Raw genomic sequence first — 20,196 nt, 5'->3', positions numbered from 1 at the left:
TAATTGAGACTGATTCTTCCCATCTTATGATGGATTTGTGTTCTTTGTGTATTGTGGGACTGCTGGGGGTTTGAGACTTTGCCCTAGGTGCTAATGGACTCTTAATGTGTAAAAGTGACTGTGTGTTTAAAAGTGGTTCGTGTTTGTTCCTATTCATGAGCCTGAGAGTAAGTACCTATGTTATGTTCCACTCGAAGGATTAGCCCCAGCGTGCTTTTCAGTGACCTCTGTCCAGAACAGCTGGTCCATTATTAACCGTGGTATCCTACTAGCCATTTTTAAATTAAACACATTGAGAGTCTGACTTTTTCATTAAATTTTTTTTAATACTAAAAAAATTATAGAGTGAAATCCACTTTTTGGTGTACTGTTTGTTCTTTGAGTTCTTTTTAAAACTGACTTTTTGTTGTTTTTTTAAATAGCAGTTTTAGGTTTTAAACAAAATTAAGAGGGAGGTAGAGATTTCCCACATACCCACAGCTCCTACACATACATAGACTCCTCCATTATCAATATAACGCTCCAGAATGGCGTGTGTGTGTGTGTGTGTATATATATATTTTTTTTTTTACCAAGGATGAATCTACACTGATATATTATAATCGTCCAAAGCCTGTGGTTTATCGCAGGGTTCATTCTTGGTCTTGAACATTCTGTGGGTGAACATTCTGTGGGTTTGAACAAATGTATAATGACACATATTCATCATTCTAATACCATACGGAATATTTTTACTGCCTTAAAAATGTCTTTTCCCCTAATCCACCCCTGGTAATCACTAGTCTTTTTGTCGTCTTCATAGTTTTCCCTTTTTCAGAATGTCCAATAGTTGGAACCATAGAGTCCATAGCCTTTTCAGATTGGCTTCTTTCACTTAGTAATATGCATCTGAGTTTCCTCTAGTCTTTCATGACCTGGTAGCTCATTTGTTTTTAGCACTGAATAATATTTCATAGTTTGGATGTACTACACTTATCCATTCACCCACTGGACTCTTTATCTTATGTATGAGCTGAACTTTTCAGTACTCTGTTCTTTCAATATCTAAACTGTACACAACCTGCTAGAATTATACCTATTCTTCCCTTTCCAGGGCATGAGCATTTGGGAGCAGCAGCAAAGCAGTGGGATAGCTCTTAGAAGTTACTGGGACTTAACCAAAGCTATTTAAAAACCAAAATGAGCCCGGCCAGGCGTGGCTCAGCGGTTGAGTGTCAACCTGGGATCCAGGCGATCGGGGTTCGATTCCTGGTCAGGGCACATGCCCGGGTTGCGGGCCCGATCCCCGGTCGGGGGCGTGCAGGAGGCAGCTGGTCAGTGACTCTCATCATTGATGTTTCTATCTCTCTGTCTCTCTCCCTCTCCTTTCCTCTCTCTGAAATCAATAAAATATATATTTTTAAAAATGAAACAAAAACCCAATACAAATCATATATTATTGCTTTTTTCTGTCCTTTTACTTTGATTGTTTTCTGTAGCTTTATTTAAAGAAAGTCTTTTGTAAGTAGCATATATTTAAGGTTTTTAAAAAATCTAGCCTGACAGTTTTTGTCATTTAATTAGGGAATTTCAGTGTGGCTACATCTTTAATACAATTACTCATATATTTGGGTTTAAATCTACTCTTTTATTATTTGTTTTGTATTTGTCCTGTCTGCCCTCTTTTTCTCCCCTCTCCTTTCTTGTCTTCTTTTGGCTTAATCAAGTATTTTTTATTATTCCACTTTTTCTCTTCTTTTAGCTTGTTAGGCACACATTTTTTACTTTACTCGTAGTGGATACCGTGGAGATTACAACATGCACACTTCAAGCATCAGATACATTTTACAAATATGCACTTTTTACTGTTTCTAAACAATACAACAGCCTCAGAAGATTTTAGTCCTGTTTAGTCTTCTCTTGCATTATGTTTTCTTGATGTCATGAATTTTGACATTACACATTTCTTAACCCCAAAAGGCATAATTATTATGGCTTCACGTTGATTTACCGGCAGATAAATATTTCTTCCTGCAGCTTCAACGTGGGATCATTCTTCTTCGGCCTAAAGGGTATTATTACCTGTAGGTTTCCAACAACAAATTATATTATTTGCCCTTTGTTTTTGAAGGATAGCTGCAAAATAGAATTGAAGCTTTACAGTTATTTTCCATCAGTACTTGCATGCCTGGGTTTACGTTTCCCCCACTATGCAGTAAAGGAGATGATGCGATTTTATTTTGAAATCTGTATTACATAACAAATGATGTGTGCAATATTATACCCGGTAATTTGGGCAATGCAAAGACAAATAAGTAAGACAAATTCAGTGTCATCAAGGTAACTTGCAGTTGATTTTGAGAAACTTAGACATATTTACATAATTTAAGGGAGTAAATCCACAAGAGTGGGAGGAGGGAGCACTGGATGTACAACTAACCTACCGTTAAGGCTCCATATCACAATATCAGTGTGGAGGTGTGTGCCAGGCTAAATTCCTGTCTGGCAGCCTCTCACTTTGGGGACATTATGGTAAATTCCTTGGCCTGTCTACCTCAGTTTTTTCCTGAGAAAATGGGAACACCATTAGTGGCTGTCAGGTGAGCTGTTGTGAGAATTAGGTATGTCCCACAGTCAGCACTTAGTGACCATGCTATTAATAGTTGCAGTTATTCCCAGGCTCTTAAGAGGTAAGAGAGATGGAAGAGTGTTTCTAACAGCTCCAACTCATGCAAATAATAAATAAATCCTTTAAATCCTGACACCGAGCATTACTTAGTGTCAGATGGGGAGGTACTCCCAACTCCAAGACTACTTAAAGTAGATGGGGGTGGGGGGGGCACATGGGTTGCTATTCCCAAGAACTGGAAATTCCAGCTCATTGTAAATATTTATTTCTTTCTGCCTGAGCGAATGTTCCCAGGCTGGCAGGGATGTTTTCTGTAGTGGAGAAACAAAGGTGATGGTATGTGTGAAGATAACGGTCTGTTCTTTCAATAGCTGTCAGAAAAAGGGAAACAAAATTGAGCAACTGAACTTCTGTTTTTCCTTTTATGCTTTTTGTCTTTTCTTTTAGAAACTGTGTATTTAGATAAACTTAATCAATGCAGTTGTTACCCCCAAGCCCCCCCCCCCCCCCAACACACACACCTTTCAGGGGGTGGGGGGGTGGGGGTAAGGATTTTTTTTATTGGTTCAGATTTTTGTTTAAAATACGACTTCAAACACCTTAGCTGGTTTGGCTCAGTGGTTACAGCGTCGGCCCTCAGACTGAAGGGTCCCGGGTTGGATTCCGGCCAAGGGCACATACCTCGGTTGCAGGCTCCATCCCCGGCCCTGGCCAGCAACCAATCAATGTGTCTCTCTCACATCGATGTTTCTCTCTCCCCTGCTCCTGAAAAGCAGTGGGGAAAATATCCTAAGACGAGGTTAAAAAAAGGGGGGACTTCAAGTGGTTATCAGAATAAGACAAGGTAATAGCTTGTTATTTAAAATATTAAAAACAACCACAATAATTTGAAATAACACAAAGTGTTACTTTAGCTGTCTGCTTTGACCAGAGATTCACAAATGTAAAGATTGATGTTGATCAGGTGGGTTATCTTCTCCCTCCTTCCATCCTTCTATAAGGTTAGGTAGATTAAAACCACACCGTAATTTAACAACCAGTGGAACTGAAGCCAATGTTGATGTTATTGACTTGTATGTAGTAGAACGATTTGATTCTTTGTTAGGGTATCTTATCTTTTCCAGGAATGACATGGAACTACTTCCCAGGGGACAGAGGTCATTCTTTCTCTCTCTCTCGACTCCAGTAGACTCTGTGTTGGAGACTGGGTGGCTTCACTCTAAAATCAACTGGGAGATTCTTAACAGGGAGAAGACCACTGGGCACGGTCTTGGTGGGGACGGAACCCGCTTCTGCCGCACGCCGCAGAGGGAACGACAGTTACTGGTTTTTCGTTACCAGCTGCAGGATGCAGCTGTCTTATCTAAGGTCTGACCGAGACCAGCTACTTTCAGAAATTTAATACAGTGAGGACGAGTTGAGGCAGATCCCAGCTGTACACTTAACTGTTGGCTTTTTGGCTATTCCAGTTGTGTTTATCTTCACTTTGCCAGTTGGTCACCTCTTAGAAAATAGAGATTATTGTCCTAAGACCTTAAGGTGTGTTGGCTAGCCCCTGCCTTCTGTTGTGTTACGGCATCGTACTGGGCCGTTGAAGGTCAGGTTACTTAATTTGTGGGGTGTGGCTTCGGGCTCTGGGGAGTTCTGGGGTGACAAGGAGGAGGCATTATAAAAGGATTGCCGACACACAACAGGCCCGGGTACATTGAATGATACCCGTGTGTAAGGGGTCATTGTGCATCCAGAAGCAGTGTCTGTGAACAAGCCTTTAGAGTTTTAATGACATCAGGCTGTTCTTCTTATTGTCATATTTTGAGGTTCCATTCACTTTGTCCACGACCTTTGGTCGAGCACCAGCTGTGTGCCTGGTACAATGTAAAGAAGGAAGGTGGCCCCTGCCTTTCGGTAGCTGAGATGGAGACAAGTGTGCAAACGATCCTAATTCAGTGGGATAAGCAAATGTTCTAACAGAGTGTGCACCAGGAAATGTAAGATCGGATCAGAAGGCAGGGGGACCCCGCCCACCAAGATGCACATAGAAAACAAGAGCAGGTATGTATCTGTTGATTTGAAAGTCATTTTAAAAAACACAAACAGACTAGTTTCTTTCAAGACTGTATTTTGGTCTCCTTCCCCAAGACGTTCCCACCTGATTTCGGCCTCGAGCCCCACCTGCTTTTTCACACCAAGGGCTCCTCAAACTTTGGATTCTGCAAAGAATGTCTGATTTCCTTAGAACCTTGCTTCGTTCTGCTCAGTCACAAGCTTTTTGGAAACTTTCTCTGTCCTGAGAGATTAAAATCACAGGACTAAGGTGCTGCTTCATGTCAAGAGCTGGGACTTGAACTTTGAATCTCCAAAAACTAATAGAAAGGACCGACCAACTGAACAATTTGGTTTTGAATCTTGCCTTTGCCACTCATTGTGTGACCTTGAGCAAGTCCGATTATGTCTCCAAGCCTCAGTTTTTTTTCATAGTTGCCTTGTAAGTGTCTGGTAAGGACTAGAGACAGTGTGTATACAAAGATAGTGTGTGTGTATATATATTCTAGACATAGGGAGTGTAAACGCCTCGTCCTACCCTGACATATAATAAGGGGCTCAGTAAATCTTAGGTTAGAATTTGAATTCCACATTATTTTTCTTAGACTCAAGAGCTAATAATACCTCTCTACTTTCAATAATGCACATTCAGGAGAAAAGGAAGCAGCATTTGCCGAGTATCTGTTGTGTCCCAGACACTATCTGGGTGCCTTACGTCTGTGCTTACCTGCAAGCTTTGTGATCATGTGAGGTATAGATAGCTAGTGGAATTAAAATATATTTCTATATTTTGTTGGATGCCATATCCATTGTAAAATGTACCATTATTATATGTACCTCTAAGAAAGAAATAAAAACACTGCCCATTGTAGTTCTAAGATACATCCCTATTTCAGAGATGTTAAAATGTGAAAAACTGCGTCACAGAAGTAATGCATAGAGTAGCTGAGCTTGAGGTATACAGGTTATAAGAAGAAAAGTCAGGGAAACAGAGTCTTGGGGTCTTGTTATTGATAGACTCTCCCTTCCCAACACACACATATACATGTGCTTTTTGTTTTAGAACCTTTTAAGGGTGACATGGTTTAACACAAACAATTTATTTAGTAAACATTGATGGAACACCCATTGCATTTTGGGCCCTGTACTGGGCACTGAAGATACTAAATGAAACACATAAACACATACACACACAAAACACAAAAACAGGGCATCGTGTCTCCAGATGCTGACGTTTTTAGAGGAGGGCGAGGTATGTGAGCCAACTTTTAGAATATATTCTGTGAAACTACTATATAGAGGATTTGAGGTGGGCTTTTATTTTTTCCTGAAACATGTGTCTCAACATTCAGAAAAGACAGAACCTATTAGTTGATGACATTTTCCAGTCACTTGTTCCACACTCTTACTGGCTTTCTCAGAAAATGCATTGGGAGGAAATCAGAATCAATATTGTGAAAAGAAGCTTGTTTTCTTCATCAGTTACCAATGCTGAAGATCATATTTTCTTTTTCTTTTTTTAAAGCCAAAACACATATCTGGATAAAGCTAGCAGCTTCCAGTGTTGGCCTAGCTTCTCCACCCTGTGTTTGAAACACTGTCTCTTGACCTGTTTTAACCCAGGTGCCAATGGTGGGCACACTTGTTGATTTGGAATTGCATTGTGGTTAACAGTAGGTTTTATTATATACCAATTAACTTCAACATTTAAGTTGCTTATTTCTCACTGTTTCCTTGAGAGAGAGAGCTGTCACTTATGAATTACCCATGAAAAATTGTCATAGAGGGACTTTTGATTTCTTCACAATTGGGCTGGGTCAGGGTTAGCTAAGCTGGAATGACCAACCCATTAGGATGACTTATCACCCCAAAACTAGGAAAAATGCGGGGTGGGGGGGCACAATTTTTTTGGTTTTACAATTGCAGTAGGTAAGTCTCGCCTGAGAATGGTATGAAACAGAAATTACACACAATTTAACTGCTTAACAATATCTGTACAAGCTAGAAAACATCTGCACATCTCAGGACAAAATAACTGGGAGACGTTGTTTGCAACATGGGGTTCATTTCCTTTAAAAATGAAGAACTTGTACAAATTAAGACACCAACAACCCAAAAGAAACATGGGCAGTCTGTGAACAGGTCAGTTCACAGGAAAGGAAACACCGAAGGCTCCCAAAGGTATCCAGAGTTTTAACCTTGTTCGGGATAGGAGTAATTCAGATCGAAACCTACACCAAGGTACAATTTTAGCCTCTCAAGCTGGCAGAGAGGGAAGGGTATGGCCTTGGAAATTCTTGTGCTGTGAGGGAACAGAGAAAGAACGGCATCTGCTGCTAATGGGTGTGCAGTAGCCCCGTCCCCGTGGAGGGCCATCTGCCATTAGCCACCAGAGCAACTCGGTTGACCACTGACATTCCACTTCTAGATGTCCTCCATGTACTCCCACATGTACCCCACGTATGTGCAGAATGATGCAGGCACACGCATTCCTTGTAGCGTCATTTGTAATAACAAGAGTGGAAGCAACACAAATGCCCCCCAGTAGAGAGCGTCACACAGTGGGACAATATGAACTTGTCAGAAAGAGTGACTCGCATCTTATGTGCTATTGCCAAGAACTTTTTAAGTGGAAAAAGCCAAAGCGTAGAACAGTGCGTACACTGTGTCACCATATTGTAAAAAAGAATGTAAAAAAATGAAAGGGACGAGCTGGGGTGGGGTGGAGACTATCTGTACCTATTTGTTGGTGTAAGTGTAGACGGTCTCTGGAAGCACACAGGGAATTGCTAACAGCGGTTATCGCCAGGGAGTGGGACTGAGTAACAGGCCTGGAAGCCAGAGGTTGCAGTCACAGGTTAGCGAGGGAGAAGTGTATTTCTCAGGATCCCCTTTGATACTGTGTGTCAAACATTGTGTATCACATATGTTGTAATTCTAATGGCATGAATCCAACTGATGATTTTATTAAATAATGCTAATTTAATCAGATTTTGGCAAGTTCGGAAAACTTGAGTCACAGATGAGCTTGAGCCTTCTCATGTCAAAGTCACGAGTTTCCTGTGAACTTACTCGCTGGCCTCCAGTGTTTTGCGTCATGCTTTTAAGATTCATGCAACTTTTTTTCATGGTTAGAAATGTCCAAAGGCTTTTTTGGGGAAAGGTTTTCTAGTGTATCTCATTCGGTGAAGTGTAGGACACATGATATCCTTTCCAACAGCATTGTCTCCTCCCGTATCCAGGGGGCTGAGCTCTTACAAGGTTCAGCAGTACCTCTGAATGCGAGTGGACTCCCAACTGTGAACCAAGCGAGCCCTCTTGCTAGCCTCACTTCCTTTGTTGAGAAAGCTAGTCAGTCAGTGAGTCAGCTCAGGGCTGCAGCCTTACCATTGATGTCAGCGGCCTGGCCAGCTTGCAGACAGGCGCCCGGCAGCTGGGCGGTGCACGCCCTGCCCTCCCTCCAGAGCCAGCTGGTTCTTACCAGCTTTGGCAGCTTTGTACAGCACTACTTGTGTGACTTCCTGTGGTTTTTCCCCCGGCTTCCAGAAGAGGAACCGTTCTCTTGCCTAGGGCAAGGGTTGGCCACTCACACCTGGACTTAAATGTGGGTGTATTTGTAGCCTTTGGGATTCAGTTTTGAAATGAACTCTTAGAAGGGATCAGAATTAGCAGATGACATATATACACATAGAGCAAACTACCTTGATTTTTGCTTGGAGTACTTAAGGAAGAAACACACCATGGGCAGCTAATCTGGCTAAAATGTAAACGTAGTCTTTAAGGTTGTAGTTGAAACAATCCTTTCATTGTCCTATGCTTAGAGAGATCTAGGGTGGGTGAGGGGTATTTTTAAATAATAATTCCCTGGTGGTTTTGGCATTTTTTTGGTCAAGTTAGTCTTGTGAGCCTCCTGAGGGTGGGTGAATTCATTCTGCAGGCTCTGCTATTGGCCCCCCACTCACCTGGGCAGGGCATAGAGTTCATTGAGTTCTGCAGCCTCTGGTCTGGTGCAGGGCTTCCCAGGATAGCTGAGCAGGGCATCTTGGCATTCACTCCTGTTCCAGCTTCTGTCTTATGACCTCCAATGACCCCAGGGAGATTTAGACAGCATAGGGCAGACAATGTCTACTTGCCGAGTGATGATTTAGATTTAAGTGTTAGGGAGTGCTGTTCCCTACTTTTGCAATCGAAGTACCTCCTCGCTCCCTTTCCTGCGATCTGTGCTGGGCAGAAGGAAAAAGAAGGAAAGACAACACAAGACTAAACAATTAGAAGACTAGGAAAAGTTTGGGGAATTTTTGTCATAAGGTTATTTGGCTCTTAGCCCATTTTGAAAATTTAGTTTTCTAAGTTTTAAAAGTAAGACTTACAAAACAAAGTTGAAAAGCACAGTATAACAACCACTTATAAATTTAACCGCTAGATTCAATAAGTATTTACATTTTATCATTTTGCTTTATCTATATGTATGAGTGCATATTTCTAGTCCATATTTTCATTTCTAAGACTTCCTCCAAATTTCTGGTAACTGATACCCTTCTTTTAAAAGTTAAAAATCAGCATCTTCCTATTTTCCTCTTAACTTTTCTCTTTTTGTTTGCAAAAAAATTTTGCGGAGTAAACTAAGATGATTCTTTCCCAAATCCCTAATCTGGGTTGGATTTAACAAGAATCCCACTCAGGAGAATAATCTAAAGTCATTGTCTCCTAGTGAGACAGGTGTGTAAGCCTGGAGAAGTGGGTAGGGCAACTGAGACAGATAAAAAGCTCAGCAGTTTACTGCGATCTAGTAAACCTCAAAATCCTATCACCCCTAACCCAGGACACTTAAGAGTAAGTGCTTCACACTTCTCCTTCTCAACCAGAGGGTAAATAGCTTAAATCACCCAACTCTGGGAGACAGCAGAAATCCAATTAATGCCACTTGTGCCAGCCTCACCCAAAGACAGGAAGTGGAATAAACCTCCTTTCGGCTCATCAGCGTAAAGCTGATGCATATTGGATTGAGCCTCCCCTAAGGCCTGCGCTAAACTCCCAAGAGCTTAAAATCCTCAAGAGGAAGGACCTATCCCAAGCTCTCCCTCTCAGGAACAAGCCTGCGGCCTACCCCGTCCCACCCCATTCTCTTCCCAAGAGTGATACCTCTGCCTTTCTCCTAAACTCCAAGGGCCCTTCCACCTCTGTAACTTTCTAAATCTCTTATAATTTGAGTTCTTAGCTCTGAAATCTTTCTTTGCTGAACAAACTCAAGAACCAAAGTCCAATTTTGCCACCAACACCACTGGCGACACTATAATTTAGGATTTTAAAGAAACCTGTCTAGTTTTTTTTTCTTTTTTGTTGAGGTAGTGTATTTTATTTTCTATAGGGAGAAATCATTGTTTGTAGGTATTCCTTGGTTTCTGAACTAAGGATTTGAATGGATTCAGATAAATGTTTTGAGATAGGGCTGAGCCCCTTTTATGTCTGAATGCCTGGAACCTTGTTGATTTGGGTAACAAAGCATTATTCCGGAAAACACAGGGACTGAATGGATTCGGATGTCAAGAGGTGCTTATAGGGCAAGGAGGATAGTGCTTGTTTTTATCTGAGCTCAGTTGCACAAGCCTGCATGGAACTATAGGAGGTCATGAAATCACATTTACATGAGCAGCTAGGAAAGCAGGGGAAACAGGCTTGAGATAAAATGCTTAAATAGTTGTAGTTATGTATTTATTTGTGTATTAATTCCTTTGAGATAAACCTTTAATGGAAATGGAATTTGTTCTTTTTAAACAGTCCCTGGTCTGTTGGGATCTGAAATATTTTCATAGTCAACAAAGTTACTGGCTACAGATGAAGTGACTCGTATTTAGAGTCTCATCTTTGTCTCCAGACTCATCCAGTGTAAGGTGTAAGCTCTGTCACTGAGTGACAGGTCCTTGCAGACCCGGCCTCTGGTCCCTTCACTCTGGCTAAGGGGCCAGGGCAGCTCCTTAGCTTCCTCATATTGAGTTTATAGGGTTCATCAATTTCTCTAAATGCAATGAGTCCAGACAGGGAAGGACACGGCTCAGCAAATAGGATTATTTGAAACTTGACAGACCTGAACTTGAGTCCTGGCTTTGTGACCTTGATGGGGTTACTTATACCTCTTAGAGCCTCGGTTTTCTCATCTGTAAAATGGAGCTAATAAAGAGCTACCTTAATAGCAAATGGATTACATATATTTCATGCAGGATCATTTTGCATAATATTAATAATGGCTTATTTCTTAAAGTCCCTTTTTGTTTGCTGGATCTGAGTAAAAAGCTGGTCAACTCAGATAGAATAGCAATTAGTTTTTATTGAATTTAGCAAGTAGGCTTTTAAAACCATTATTAAATTGATGGAAATTTTTCTAAGTGTTAGATGAGGTCTGGAGGAAAAGTTTAGCTGAAAGGGTGATTTTTGACTCTTAAGAAGCTTTCTTGAGTCTGTCAAGCATATTTGGCTGCAGAGAGGAAAAGGGTGCCTCTGGAATCCAACTGGGTAGTGCCAGGAGCCAAGGGGTTAAGTTGAATCATTTGAGCAGATTGGTAAAGAGAATCCAGGCTGGGTAATTAATGCTTTATTTCAGGGGGTCACTGAGGCATCAAACATGTTAATTAGTTTTATGAAAACAGATTGTGCAACCACAGGGAGATTGTAATTGGGTAGTAATTGAAAATAACTCGGGGGTAAACCTTAGTTGAGTGAACCAGTTGGTGGTAACTTGGAAGGAGAAAGGGTAACTTGGGGTGGAGGCCGGGGTGGGGGTAGAGAGTGAAATGGCAATAGGAAGACAAACAAATAAGACATACTCTGAACAGAGATGACCTCCTCTAACTTTTTTGGTTTAGAAATGGGGGAACGGGTCTGAGGAGGAAAGTGGTTTCTCTGAGACCACACCTTCCCTTGCAGTGATATTCCAGGATTTTCATGACATTTTTAGGAGTTGACTGAGGAACAAGAAATGTGTGATGAAAAGACAGCTTTTGAGGCCCGAGTTCTCGGCGCATTCCTGTTGGTAGAGTATGTTCAGGAATGCTACCAGATCACGGGAGAGAAGGGCCCTCGCAAAAATCTTGTTTCATATGTATAGCACCCTGGCCTTGGATGCAGCTTGGAGGGCTTTCCCTTCGCCAGTCACCGCTCCATTCTCCCCAGGGGCTAGAGAAACACTCCAGCCTTCCACACCCCATCACCTTAGGAAAGGCCAGGCGACACAAGTGAATTTTTGCTTTGATATGAAAGGAAGAGAATTCTTTTCTATTTTCAAGCTTCAGTTTCCAGCTGTGACTTGGTGGAGCACCCAGTGTGAGCACTCCGTTTTGGGGCTCTGGTTGAGGTAGGAGTGAGGGTTGTGAAGACACAGCTGGAAACGGGTCAATCCAGTGCAACGCGAAGACAAGTTAGAGCCTTGTTCTCATAAACAAGGCCGCAAACCCCCGCAGCCCAGAGACGTTCCAGCCCGCACGCTTCAGTCAGTACCCCAGTAACTCAGCTGTTGGGGTGGTTCTCCCTACTCGGTGGTTCTGGAGATGAGAAAGGAAGACGGTCGGGTCAGCAGTGGAGCTCCTCTAGGTGTGACTCAGCTGTTGAGTCAGGGGAGCCGTTTATCTCGTCCCATATCAGTTTGGACTAAGAACTGCGGTATCTGGAAGGACTAAATGTACTTCCATGGAAACTAATACAGGAGGACATTTGGGGCTCATTTGGCCAAAATATATTACATGCTCTTGTAGTTTCCGCAATAGAACCATCTGTTTTTGGCTGGTTCTGTCTTTATTATCCCTGCCCCCTCCCCTTTTGGTTTGTCTTACTGTCTCTACCTCATTTCTCAATTGAGTCTTCCAAGTTAGCGTGATTACCTCATGGCTATAAAGCAAAAAGAACTGCACTTTTCAAGTTTCTCCAAAGGGGCTTCGGATATCTGGTGGATGCGTTTCCTTCATTGGCCCAGTTTTCCCAGAGGCCTTTCATTTATGTCTTAATATCTACCTCATTGGAAGAAGTTTGCGGGGAGTGTTGCCCTTTTGTGCCCGTAAACATTTAACAAAAGTATAGAGAGGAGCTCAGCCAAGTAGATGCTCTTCCAACTATCCTGTTTCTTGGCTACCGACACAAATAAAAGAGGCTGCGGCCACGACGTTTTCAAGTTACCAGAAGGAAAATATACTTATCCGTAGCAGAAGGAAAATATACTTATCCGTGGTGACTGCTTTCACAAATAACATTTATTGTTTTCTAATTATAAAGTTAATATGACCCTGCAGAGAATTTGGAAAGCTCAAAGAAGCATAAGGAATAAATTAAGTTACTCATTTTTGTGAATGTTTTGAAAAGTTTATGCGCAAAGCTTTTGTAAGAAGATAAGACCCTCTTCTGTGGAAATCTGGTTTTCCTGTTTAGAATATCTATCTTCTCTTTTAATATCTAAATCTTATTGTAAGTGTTCTTCATTTGCTATGAACTCAATACTGAACCATGAACGTTCTGAATTAATAAAATAAAGAATTCATGTATTGCAGATATCCTATGACTCAATTTCTGATTAGAGCTACCACAGGCCACACAATGCATGAGCTGCATGCAGTGTTGTAAACCAATTTTGAGGGATATGGTAAATATTAACTAAGGTAAAGAGAAGAAAGAATTAAGTTCCTTGGTGCAATATTTTTCTTATAGGAAAAAAAAATGCAAATAACAAGAGAAATCTGGAATGCAACCAGCTATTGTGTATATTTAGTAGCTGCATAGATGTTCTAGAATGATTGCCATGGCCTCTGGCTTTAGTGGTAGTTGTTAGCTCCAGTGTGGTGATGCTAAAAACAATTCCTGGGGGCATTTTCATACTCATCTTGACTCATTATTATTTTTAATCCTCTCCCGAGCATATTTTTTATATTGCTTTTTTTTTTCTTTTCTTTTTTTTCAGAGAGAGTGGAAGGGGGAGAGAGAGAAACATCAATGTGAGAGAGACACATGGATTGGTTGCCCCCCTCACACACCCCGACTGGGGCCAGGGATCGAGCCTGCAGCCAAGGTATGTGCCCTTCTCTGGAATCGAACCCGGGACCTTTCAGTTCGCGGGCCAACGCTCTAACCACTGAGCCAAACCGGCTGGGGCCGTTGAATCCTTCTTAATTATAGGAGAGCATCATATCAGCATTCTATCTTTTAAAGCTGTGTTGGAAACCGTGTGCTTACTTTCCATTGATAGGATCCTTTGGCAAAAGTCAGGGGGCAGGGAGAAGAGGAAATAAATATTTAAAGTTTTGAGTTCAGGAAATAGGTGGGTGGACTTCTTAGCCTGTTGGCATGTGATTTGTGGGCGGGCATTTCTTTTAAAGCAAGAACAGTGCACTATATTGACTGACCATGTCGTGCAGTGTAATGTCCCTGAGAACCAGAGTGTAGACAAGTCCTCTTTGTCTAACTGAGTGAATAAAAAAACGTGTATTGGCATGAATGGCCATGTGCATTTTCAGGGAGCAGGGGCACATGCCAGGGCCTATTGAAATAAAATGTTAAAAAGCATATGCATGAAACATATCTGTGGATCAGAAAGGGGCTGCTGGGAATGCGTGTTATCCAAGCCTTAAACTTGCACTGGAAGCAGATGTGGGTTGTGGGTGGTTGTACAGAGCAAAAATGCTGCTGGAACAACATTAGATGTGCAGTAATCAGTGGTCCTCAGAATCTGCAGTCGCAAGAATTTCTTAGGCCTTAAAGGTTGTAAGAGAGGCCGTTGTGTTTGCCATGTGCCTTTTACAACTATTCAACGTGATGCTTTGAAACGAGGGTCAATGTCTTCTTGACTGAGGAACTTGTGTGATTGACTTCACGAGGGTTCTAATGAACAGTGATTAACAGCTCTGGGAAGAGTGTACATCACTCCCTGAACCCTGCCCTGTGTGGCCTGCTCCCAGATTTTCATCCATGCCAGGAGAGCCAATAAAAAGATAAAGTCAATGGACTAGAAAATACCACAAGTACCTGCCCCAGGTCTGAAGTATAGTGTCAAATGACAGCGCTGAGTAGAGATGGCAGGCACACGTGAGATGAACACTGGCTTTCTCCCAGTAGCTGTGTGCCCTCTCTGGGCCATAGTCATTTCCCTTGTAAAATGGGGTGATAACACCTCTCACTTCCCCCATCTCCACTACACACCTGGTATATACAGCCATGATTTTACCTCACCTGGCCAAAGTAGCAGCATGCTAACTCTCTCCCTGCTTTCTTGTCTCCCTAAAATCCATTCTCTGCTCACCAGCCAGAGTGTTCATGTAGCTCACTATCTCCATCTGAAAACATCTTGTTTCCTTCCTTTTTGTTATTGTCTCTCTGGTGCCCAGTCCAGAATGCAAGCTTCAGGCTCATGCTTCTGGTGTTCTGTTCTCATTCTTTCAAACGATTTTCTTTAATTCATGAGCTTATTTGAAATGGGAGTCAGGAAACTGAGACTCTAGTCTTAGTTTTGCCACTTACTGCTTGGGAGCCGTTAATGAAGAAAGTTACTTCTGTAGGCTTTGGTTTCCTTACTTGTCAGGAGAAGGGTGTATTGGGTTGCTAGGGCTTCCATAGTAAAGTACCACGGACTGGGAAGCTTAAACAACAGGACGTTAGTATGTCACAGTTCTGGAGGCTAGACGTTTGAGATCAGTGTGTCACCAGGGTTGATGTCTTCTGAAGCTTCTCCCTTAGGCTCATAGGAGGTGGCCGTCTTCCCTGTGTCTTCACATGGTCTTCCCTCTGTGTGCATCTGTGTCTTCTTACAAGGTCGCCAGTCTATTGGATTAGCACCCAGTTGTACCTCAATTACCTCTTTAAAGGCCCTATCTCTGAATAATGGAAGACATTCTGAGTTATGGGGAGGTATGACTTCAGCGTATGAATTTTTGGAGAACATAATTCAAACCATGTCAGAGAGGCATTACTAGTTATTATCTACTACCTTTCCCAAATCTAAAAAATTATGTTTTAAGTTGGAGATTTCCCTCTTCATTCCCTGCCCAGTTCCACTCCTGTGAGGTGACAGCTCGATGCATATGCTTCCTAATTTTTAATGCTCATACATATCCTTACGTATATTTTTTAAGTGTTTAAAAGTGTTGTGTGTGGTGTGTTTGTGAATATCTAACAAGTTATATAGGGACTATCAAAATGGGAGAATTTATCTATAAAATATTAAAATGGAACAAAAAAAGCATCTGAGAAAAGATTTTAATTTTGTGATTTTTTTAAGATGTATAATTTAAAAAATTGTGTTTTTCCCTCCCGCAGCTGGAGACCGACAAACTGGCCCTCCCGATGAGCCCCAGCCCACTTAGCCCCAGCCCCATCCCCAGCCCCTGCACGAAACTTGAGAATTCCACTCTCCTGACCGTGGAGCCCTCTCCGCTGGAGAAGAGCAAGGGCTTCTTCGTGGACGAGTCCGAGCCCCTTCTTCGCTGTGACTCCACATCCAGTGGCTCCTCCGCGCTCAGCAGGACGGGCTCCTTTATTACCAAAGGTACAGAGCCTTCCCCAAAAGAGCCCTCGGGGTGTCTCCCTGCCACTTCCACAGTCCAGTGGTGGCTGCGTCACTTGCATGACCTGCCCTAGAAAACCCACCCCAGACAAGAAGATAAGGCTGGCTGAGAGGGATCAGGTCTTGAGCCAGTGGGGATCCATCTGGAAAGTCTTCACAGCTCCGACTGCCTGGCCGAGGGTCTGTGCTCCCGGAGTATCCATTACCCTTTATCCTCATGATGCTATCAAACGTGTTTCAAAGGCCTGATAAAATGTGGTCTGCCAGGTTTTCTGAAAATTATTTACTAGGCTCGTGGAACCCAAGGATTTAAAGCATTAAGCTGTCTTGAGTATCTGAAGTAGAGGTTTTTTCTTTTCTTTTCTATTCTTTTTTTTTTTAAAATTTTTATTGATTTAGGACAGAGAGGAAGGGAGAGGGATAGAGAGATAAAAACATCGATGAGAGAGAAACATCGATCGTCTGGCTGCCTCCTGCACGGCCCTATCAGGGATCGAGCCCACAGCCCAGGCATGTGCCCTGACCGGGGACTGAACCTGATCCAAGGGTTGACGCTCAGCCACCAAGCCGCACCAGCCGGCCTAAAGGGCAGGTTTTAGTGACTCAAATTAAAATTTGCTGTTAAGCTTGGTTGTAAGTAACAGTGTTTCAAACATTATGGATTGGTACTTTTGGTAAATAATTTGCCCCTTTCAGTTTTTTAATGGTGGGGTATAGGGAATTAACATGCACACATGTGGTATTGATGACAGATTTTTGGGAGAAATTTCCTAGTTTATTTAATTCCAGTTATATTTTAGTGAAAGGGTTATATTTTTATGTTCTATTTTATATATTTATAAAATATGTTCTATCTTACACCCTTATATTTTAAATACTTTACATATTTATGTTTATTTAGTTTATATTTTGTTATTATGTGTTATATTTTAGAGAAAGCTTTTAGAAGTCATTTAGGGTTAGGCAAAGGTCGTGGTAAAAGACAGGCACATCAACAACCCAAGCAGATCCTTCTGATCTTTATTAGGCAAGTCTTGTTTTGTTTATCTTATGTGCAATGCAAATAAAAACTCCCATGTTATTTAAAATGTGCCAGAGGTTCCCTCACTCACCTTGGGGTGGTGGTGGGGTGGGCCTAGCCTGGGGGGAGAGTAGCTGTCACTCTTAGCTTTCCCTCGCATCCCACCCACACGGTCCCTTTACAGCTTCCCCCTTCCCTTTTCTCTCTTCCCTGGTGCAGAAAAGAAGGACACGGTGTTGCGGCAGGTACGCCTGGACCCCTGTGACTTGCAGCCTATTTTCGATGACATGCTCCACATTCTGAATCCTGAGGAGCTGCGGGTGATTGAAGAGATTCCTCAGGCCGAGGACAAGCTGGACCGGCTATTTGAGATTATTGGAGTCAAGAGCCAGGAAGCCAGCCAGACCCTCCTAGACTCTGTTTATAGCCACCTTCCTGACCTGTTGTAGAACACGAGGGACACCGCACTCTGGAAGTTACCCATTGTAGTGTAGTGTCAGGGTGGCTTGTTTTTGTTTTTTTATTTTGTCTTTTGGTGTGTGTGCGTGTGTATGTTTAACAGAGTATATGGCCAGTGTCTTCAGTTCTTTCTTTTTCTTGCTTTTCTTTTTTTTTAACCCTTCTGGGAAGTTAGTTTATAAACCTTTTCAAGATGTAACTGTTGCAAAATACCCACCACTATAAAGTTTTTTAGGTTCCGTATTTTCTCTGTTTTGCCTTCTTTATGTATTTTCCAAGTTGTTCTGCGCACTTTAAATTCACTTAACGTGCCACAAACGCGGCGCGGCGGGCGCCGGGCTGTGAGCCGCTCCGGGCGCCGAATGGCATCGTGTGAATTCTGTCAGCGGCCTTCGCGTCTCAACAGCCACAGCTGCTTTTTAAATTCTTACTGTTGTTGTTTTTTACTATTATTTGTCAGTTAGGAATTTTCTTAAGGGTTAAGGAAATGTCAGACCCCGTCGCGTCGCTGTAACTCGGTCAGGCGTCGCGTCACCTTTTCCATATGCCTTGTTGTGTAGTTTGTGCTCATGGCCGAAGCTCGACCGCGCCGTGTGGTTGTCACCCGGACACCGTGTCGACCGCTTGTTTACTTGTGCGCCTCTCACTGCTGCGCTCTGGGCTGGAGACGGGACGTCCTCAAGCCACCAGGACCTGCTATTTAAGCGGCTTGACAGCTGGGCCTCCAAAGAACTTCATATTTTAGGGGGTGAGCTGTTCTGGAAGAGATGGCTGCACTTCGGGAAGTCACAGCCGACTGCCAGTGGCACCGTTTCCATAGGGAATTTGCCCCGCTTTGCTTTCAAGATGTCTTGTTTTTTATCTACACGTAGTTGATAGGTGCAGTCCGCCCTCGATCGAGGCCTTGCTCTTGGTGGGGTCCCTACATCATTCAGTCACTTCATTAAAATGGCTGCAGCTGTAAGAACTCGTGTCCGATGTGTTTGCAACTCTGCTCCCATTTATAAACATGCTGTCCCATGCTCAGCCGCCAGCTTCCCCCGCAAAGGGCGTGGACTCCCCTCGTGTGGGCTGGGTTTGTGGTAGTGGTGAGGGACCGATATCGGGAAAATGCCTTCAAGTGTACTAATTTATTAATAAATATTAGGTGTTTGTTACTTGAGTCGTTCGAGTATATTTAATCCTTGCCTTGTACATGTGCTCGCGTTACAGCTCTTTGATTCATCTCTTGGGAAAACATGTAGGTTCTGGAAACCTCAGCCTTTCTAAATCTGTAAATCATGCAGATTAGCAAAGGGTTGCATCTGGAAAATTCCCTGGAGAGTCACAGAAAAGGACCACCAAGCACGAAATGACCGAGCATTTCCTAAGTCTTTGGTGGTAAACCTGAGGCTCCTGCTTTTGGGATTGTCTCTATTTTAAAAAAATGAGAATTTGGGGGTGGGGTGGAGAGGTGCAAATGGTGAGGCTTCGGAGTATATTCGTCTTACTCATTTCCATGTAGGAAATGTACCACTCATGGGAGGGTCTATATACAAGTTCCCAGGCTTCTGTATGGAACCTCAGTGCCCCTGAGTAACTCCTTCCTTGGCATCGAGGCAGGGTGAAACCTTATGACCCAATAGAATACATTACATTATGTATATCACATTTTATCACACAGCTTTGCCTGGGAACCCTCGCTCAACAATTTCAATCACCAGAACCTCAGCAATTTTAGTTCTTCTTTCGGTGAGAAAGTGGAAGTAGGTACCCTGTCTGAACACTTTGAACCCATGTCAGGGACATGACTTTTTTTTAACTTTCCTCGTGGGTGGTTTCTAGAGAACATCTTGGTATTTGGTTTAACTGGTTCTTGGCCTATGTTTCCCCTCCTATTTTGTGGAAAGGAGACAGGAATTCTTCACACACACAAAAACCAAACTAGAATGGGTCGTAGGTGGTAGCGGAGGAGACAGATTTTGTATTTCAGATTTCAGGACTGCCACTTATTTATTGTGGGGGTGGAAAACAATGAATGGGTGCAAAAATGTTATGGTAATTAAGTGTAAATTATTCAAAGCTTGGGGATGCTCTTAACCATTTACAGTTTTGACAACTATCCTATGACAGGTACTATGGGGTATTATAGTACCTATACAATATGAAAGGTAGGCTTAGAAAAGGCTAAGGAACTTGCTTAAGGCCCTACAGCAGAATTGAAGAGGTCAGACTTGAATCTGAATCCAGGACCGTTTACTCAGGACTAGTAACCAGAACTCCCTCGGGCTGAAACAGTGGGCAGAGATCACAGTGATGAAATTTTTCTGGCTTATAAGTAAAACCCTACACTTACATCCAATGCATAAGAGTGAAAGCATAGGTGGTGTCTCTCGAAGACCCAGGGGGAAAAGAGATAGCAGTTGTGATTAAACAGTTAATATTAAATTAACATGATGCAGAGCTTTTCTAAAAACAAACAGAAATGCAACCTCTCGCTGTAGGATTTTAAAAAATGTTCTGATCCAATGATAGTCTCTATACCATGTTGCT

The 20,196-nt window shown here is 42.5% G+C and overlaps 1 protein-coding gene across 3 annotated transcripts in view; it reads left to right on the top strand.

Moving 5' to 3' along the window:
- The window catches only part of TNFRSF21 (TNF receptor superfamily member 21), a 62,806-nt gene extending 43,985 nt beyond the window's left edge, over positions 1–18,821 (top strand). For 2 of the 3 annotated variants that reach the window (XM_081139907.1, XM_081139906.1), the window contains exons 5-6: positions 15,938–16,166; positions 17,425–18,821. In XM_081139907.1, the coding sequence (XP_080996033.1) occupies positions 15,938–16,166; positions 17,425–17,654 (459 nt within the window). In that variant the 3' untranslated portion in view covers positions 17,655–18,821. Of the gene's footprint in view, positions 1–13,589; positions 13,698–15,937; positions 16,167–17,424 lie in introns of all 3 variants that reach the window. The other variant, XM_081139905.1, reaches the window with a different exon arrangement.
- The last annotated feature ends 1,375 nt before the right edge of the window (positions 18,822–20,196 follow it).

This window comes from Miniopterus schreibersii (genome assembly GCF_964146895.1).
Source record: "Miniopterus schreibersii genome assembly, chromosome: 6".
In the NCBI taxonomy this organism is placed as follows: domain Eukaryota; kingdom Metazoa; phylum Chordata; class Mammalia; order Chiroptera; family Miniopteridae; genus Miniopterus; species Miniopterus schreibersii.
This window is presented reverse-complemented; position numbering and strand designations above follow the sequence as displayed.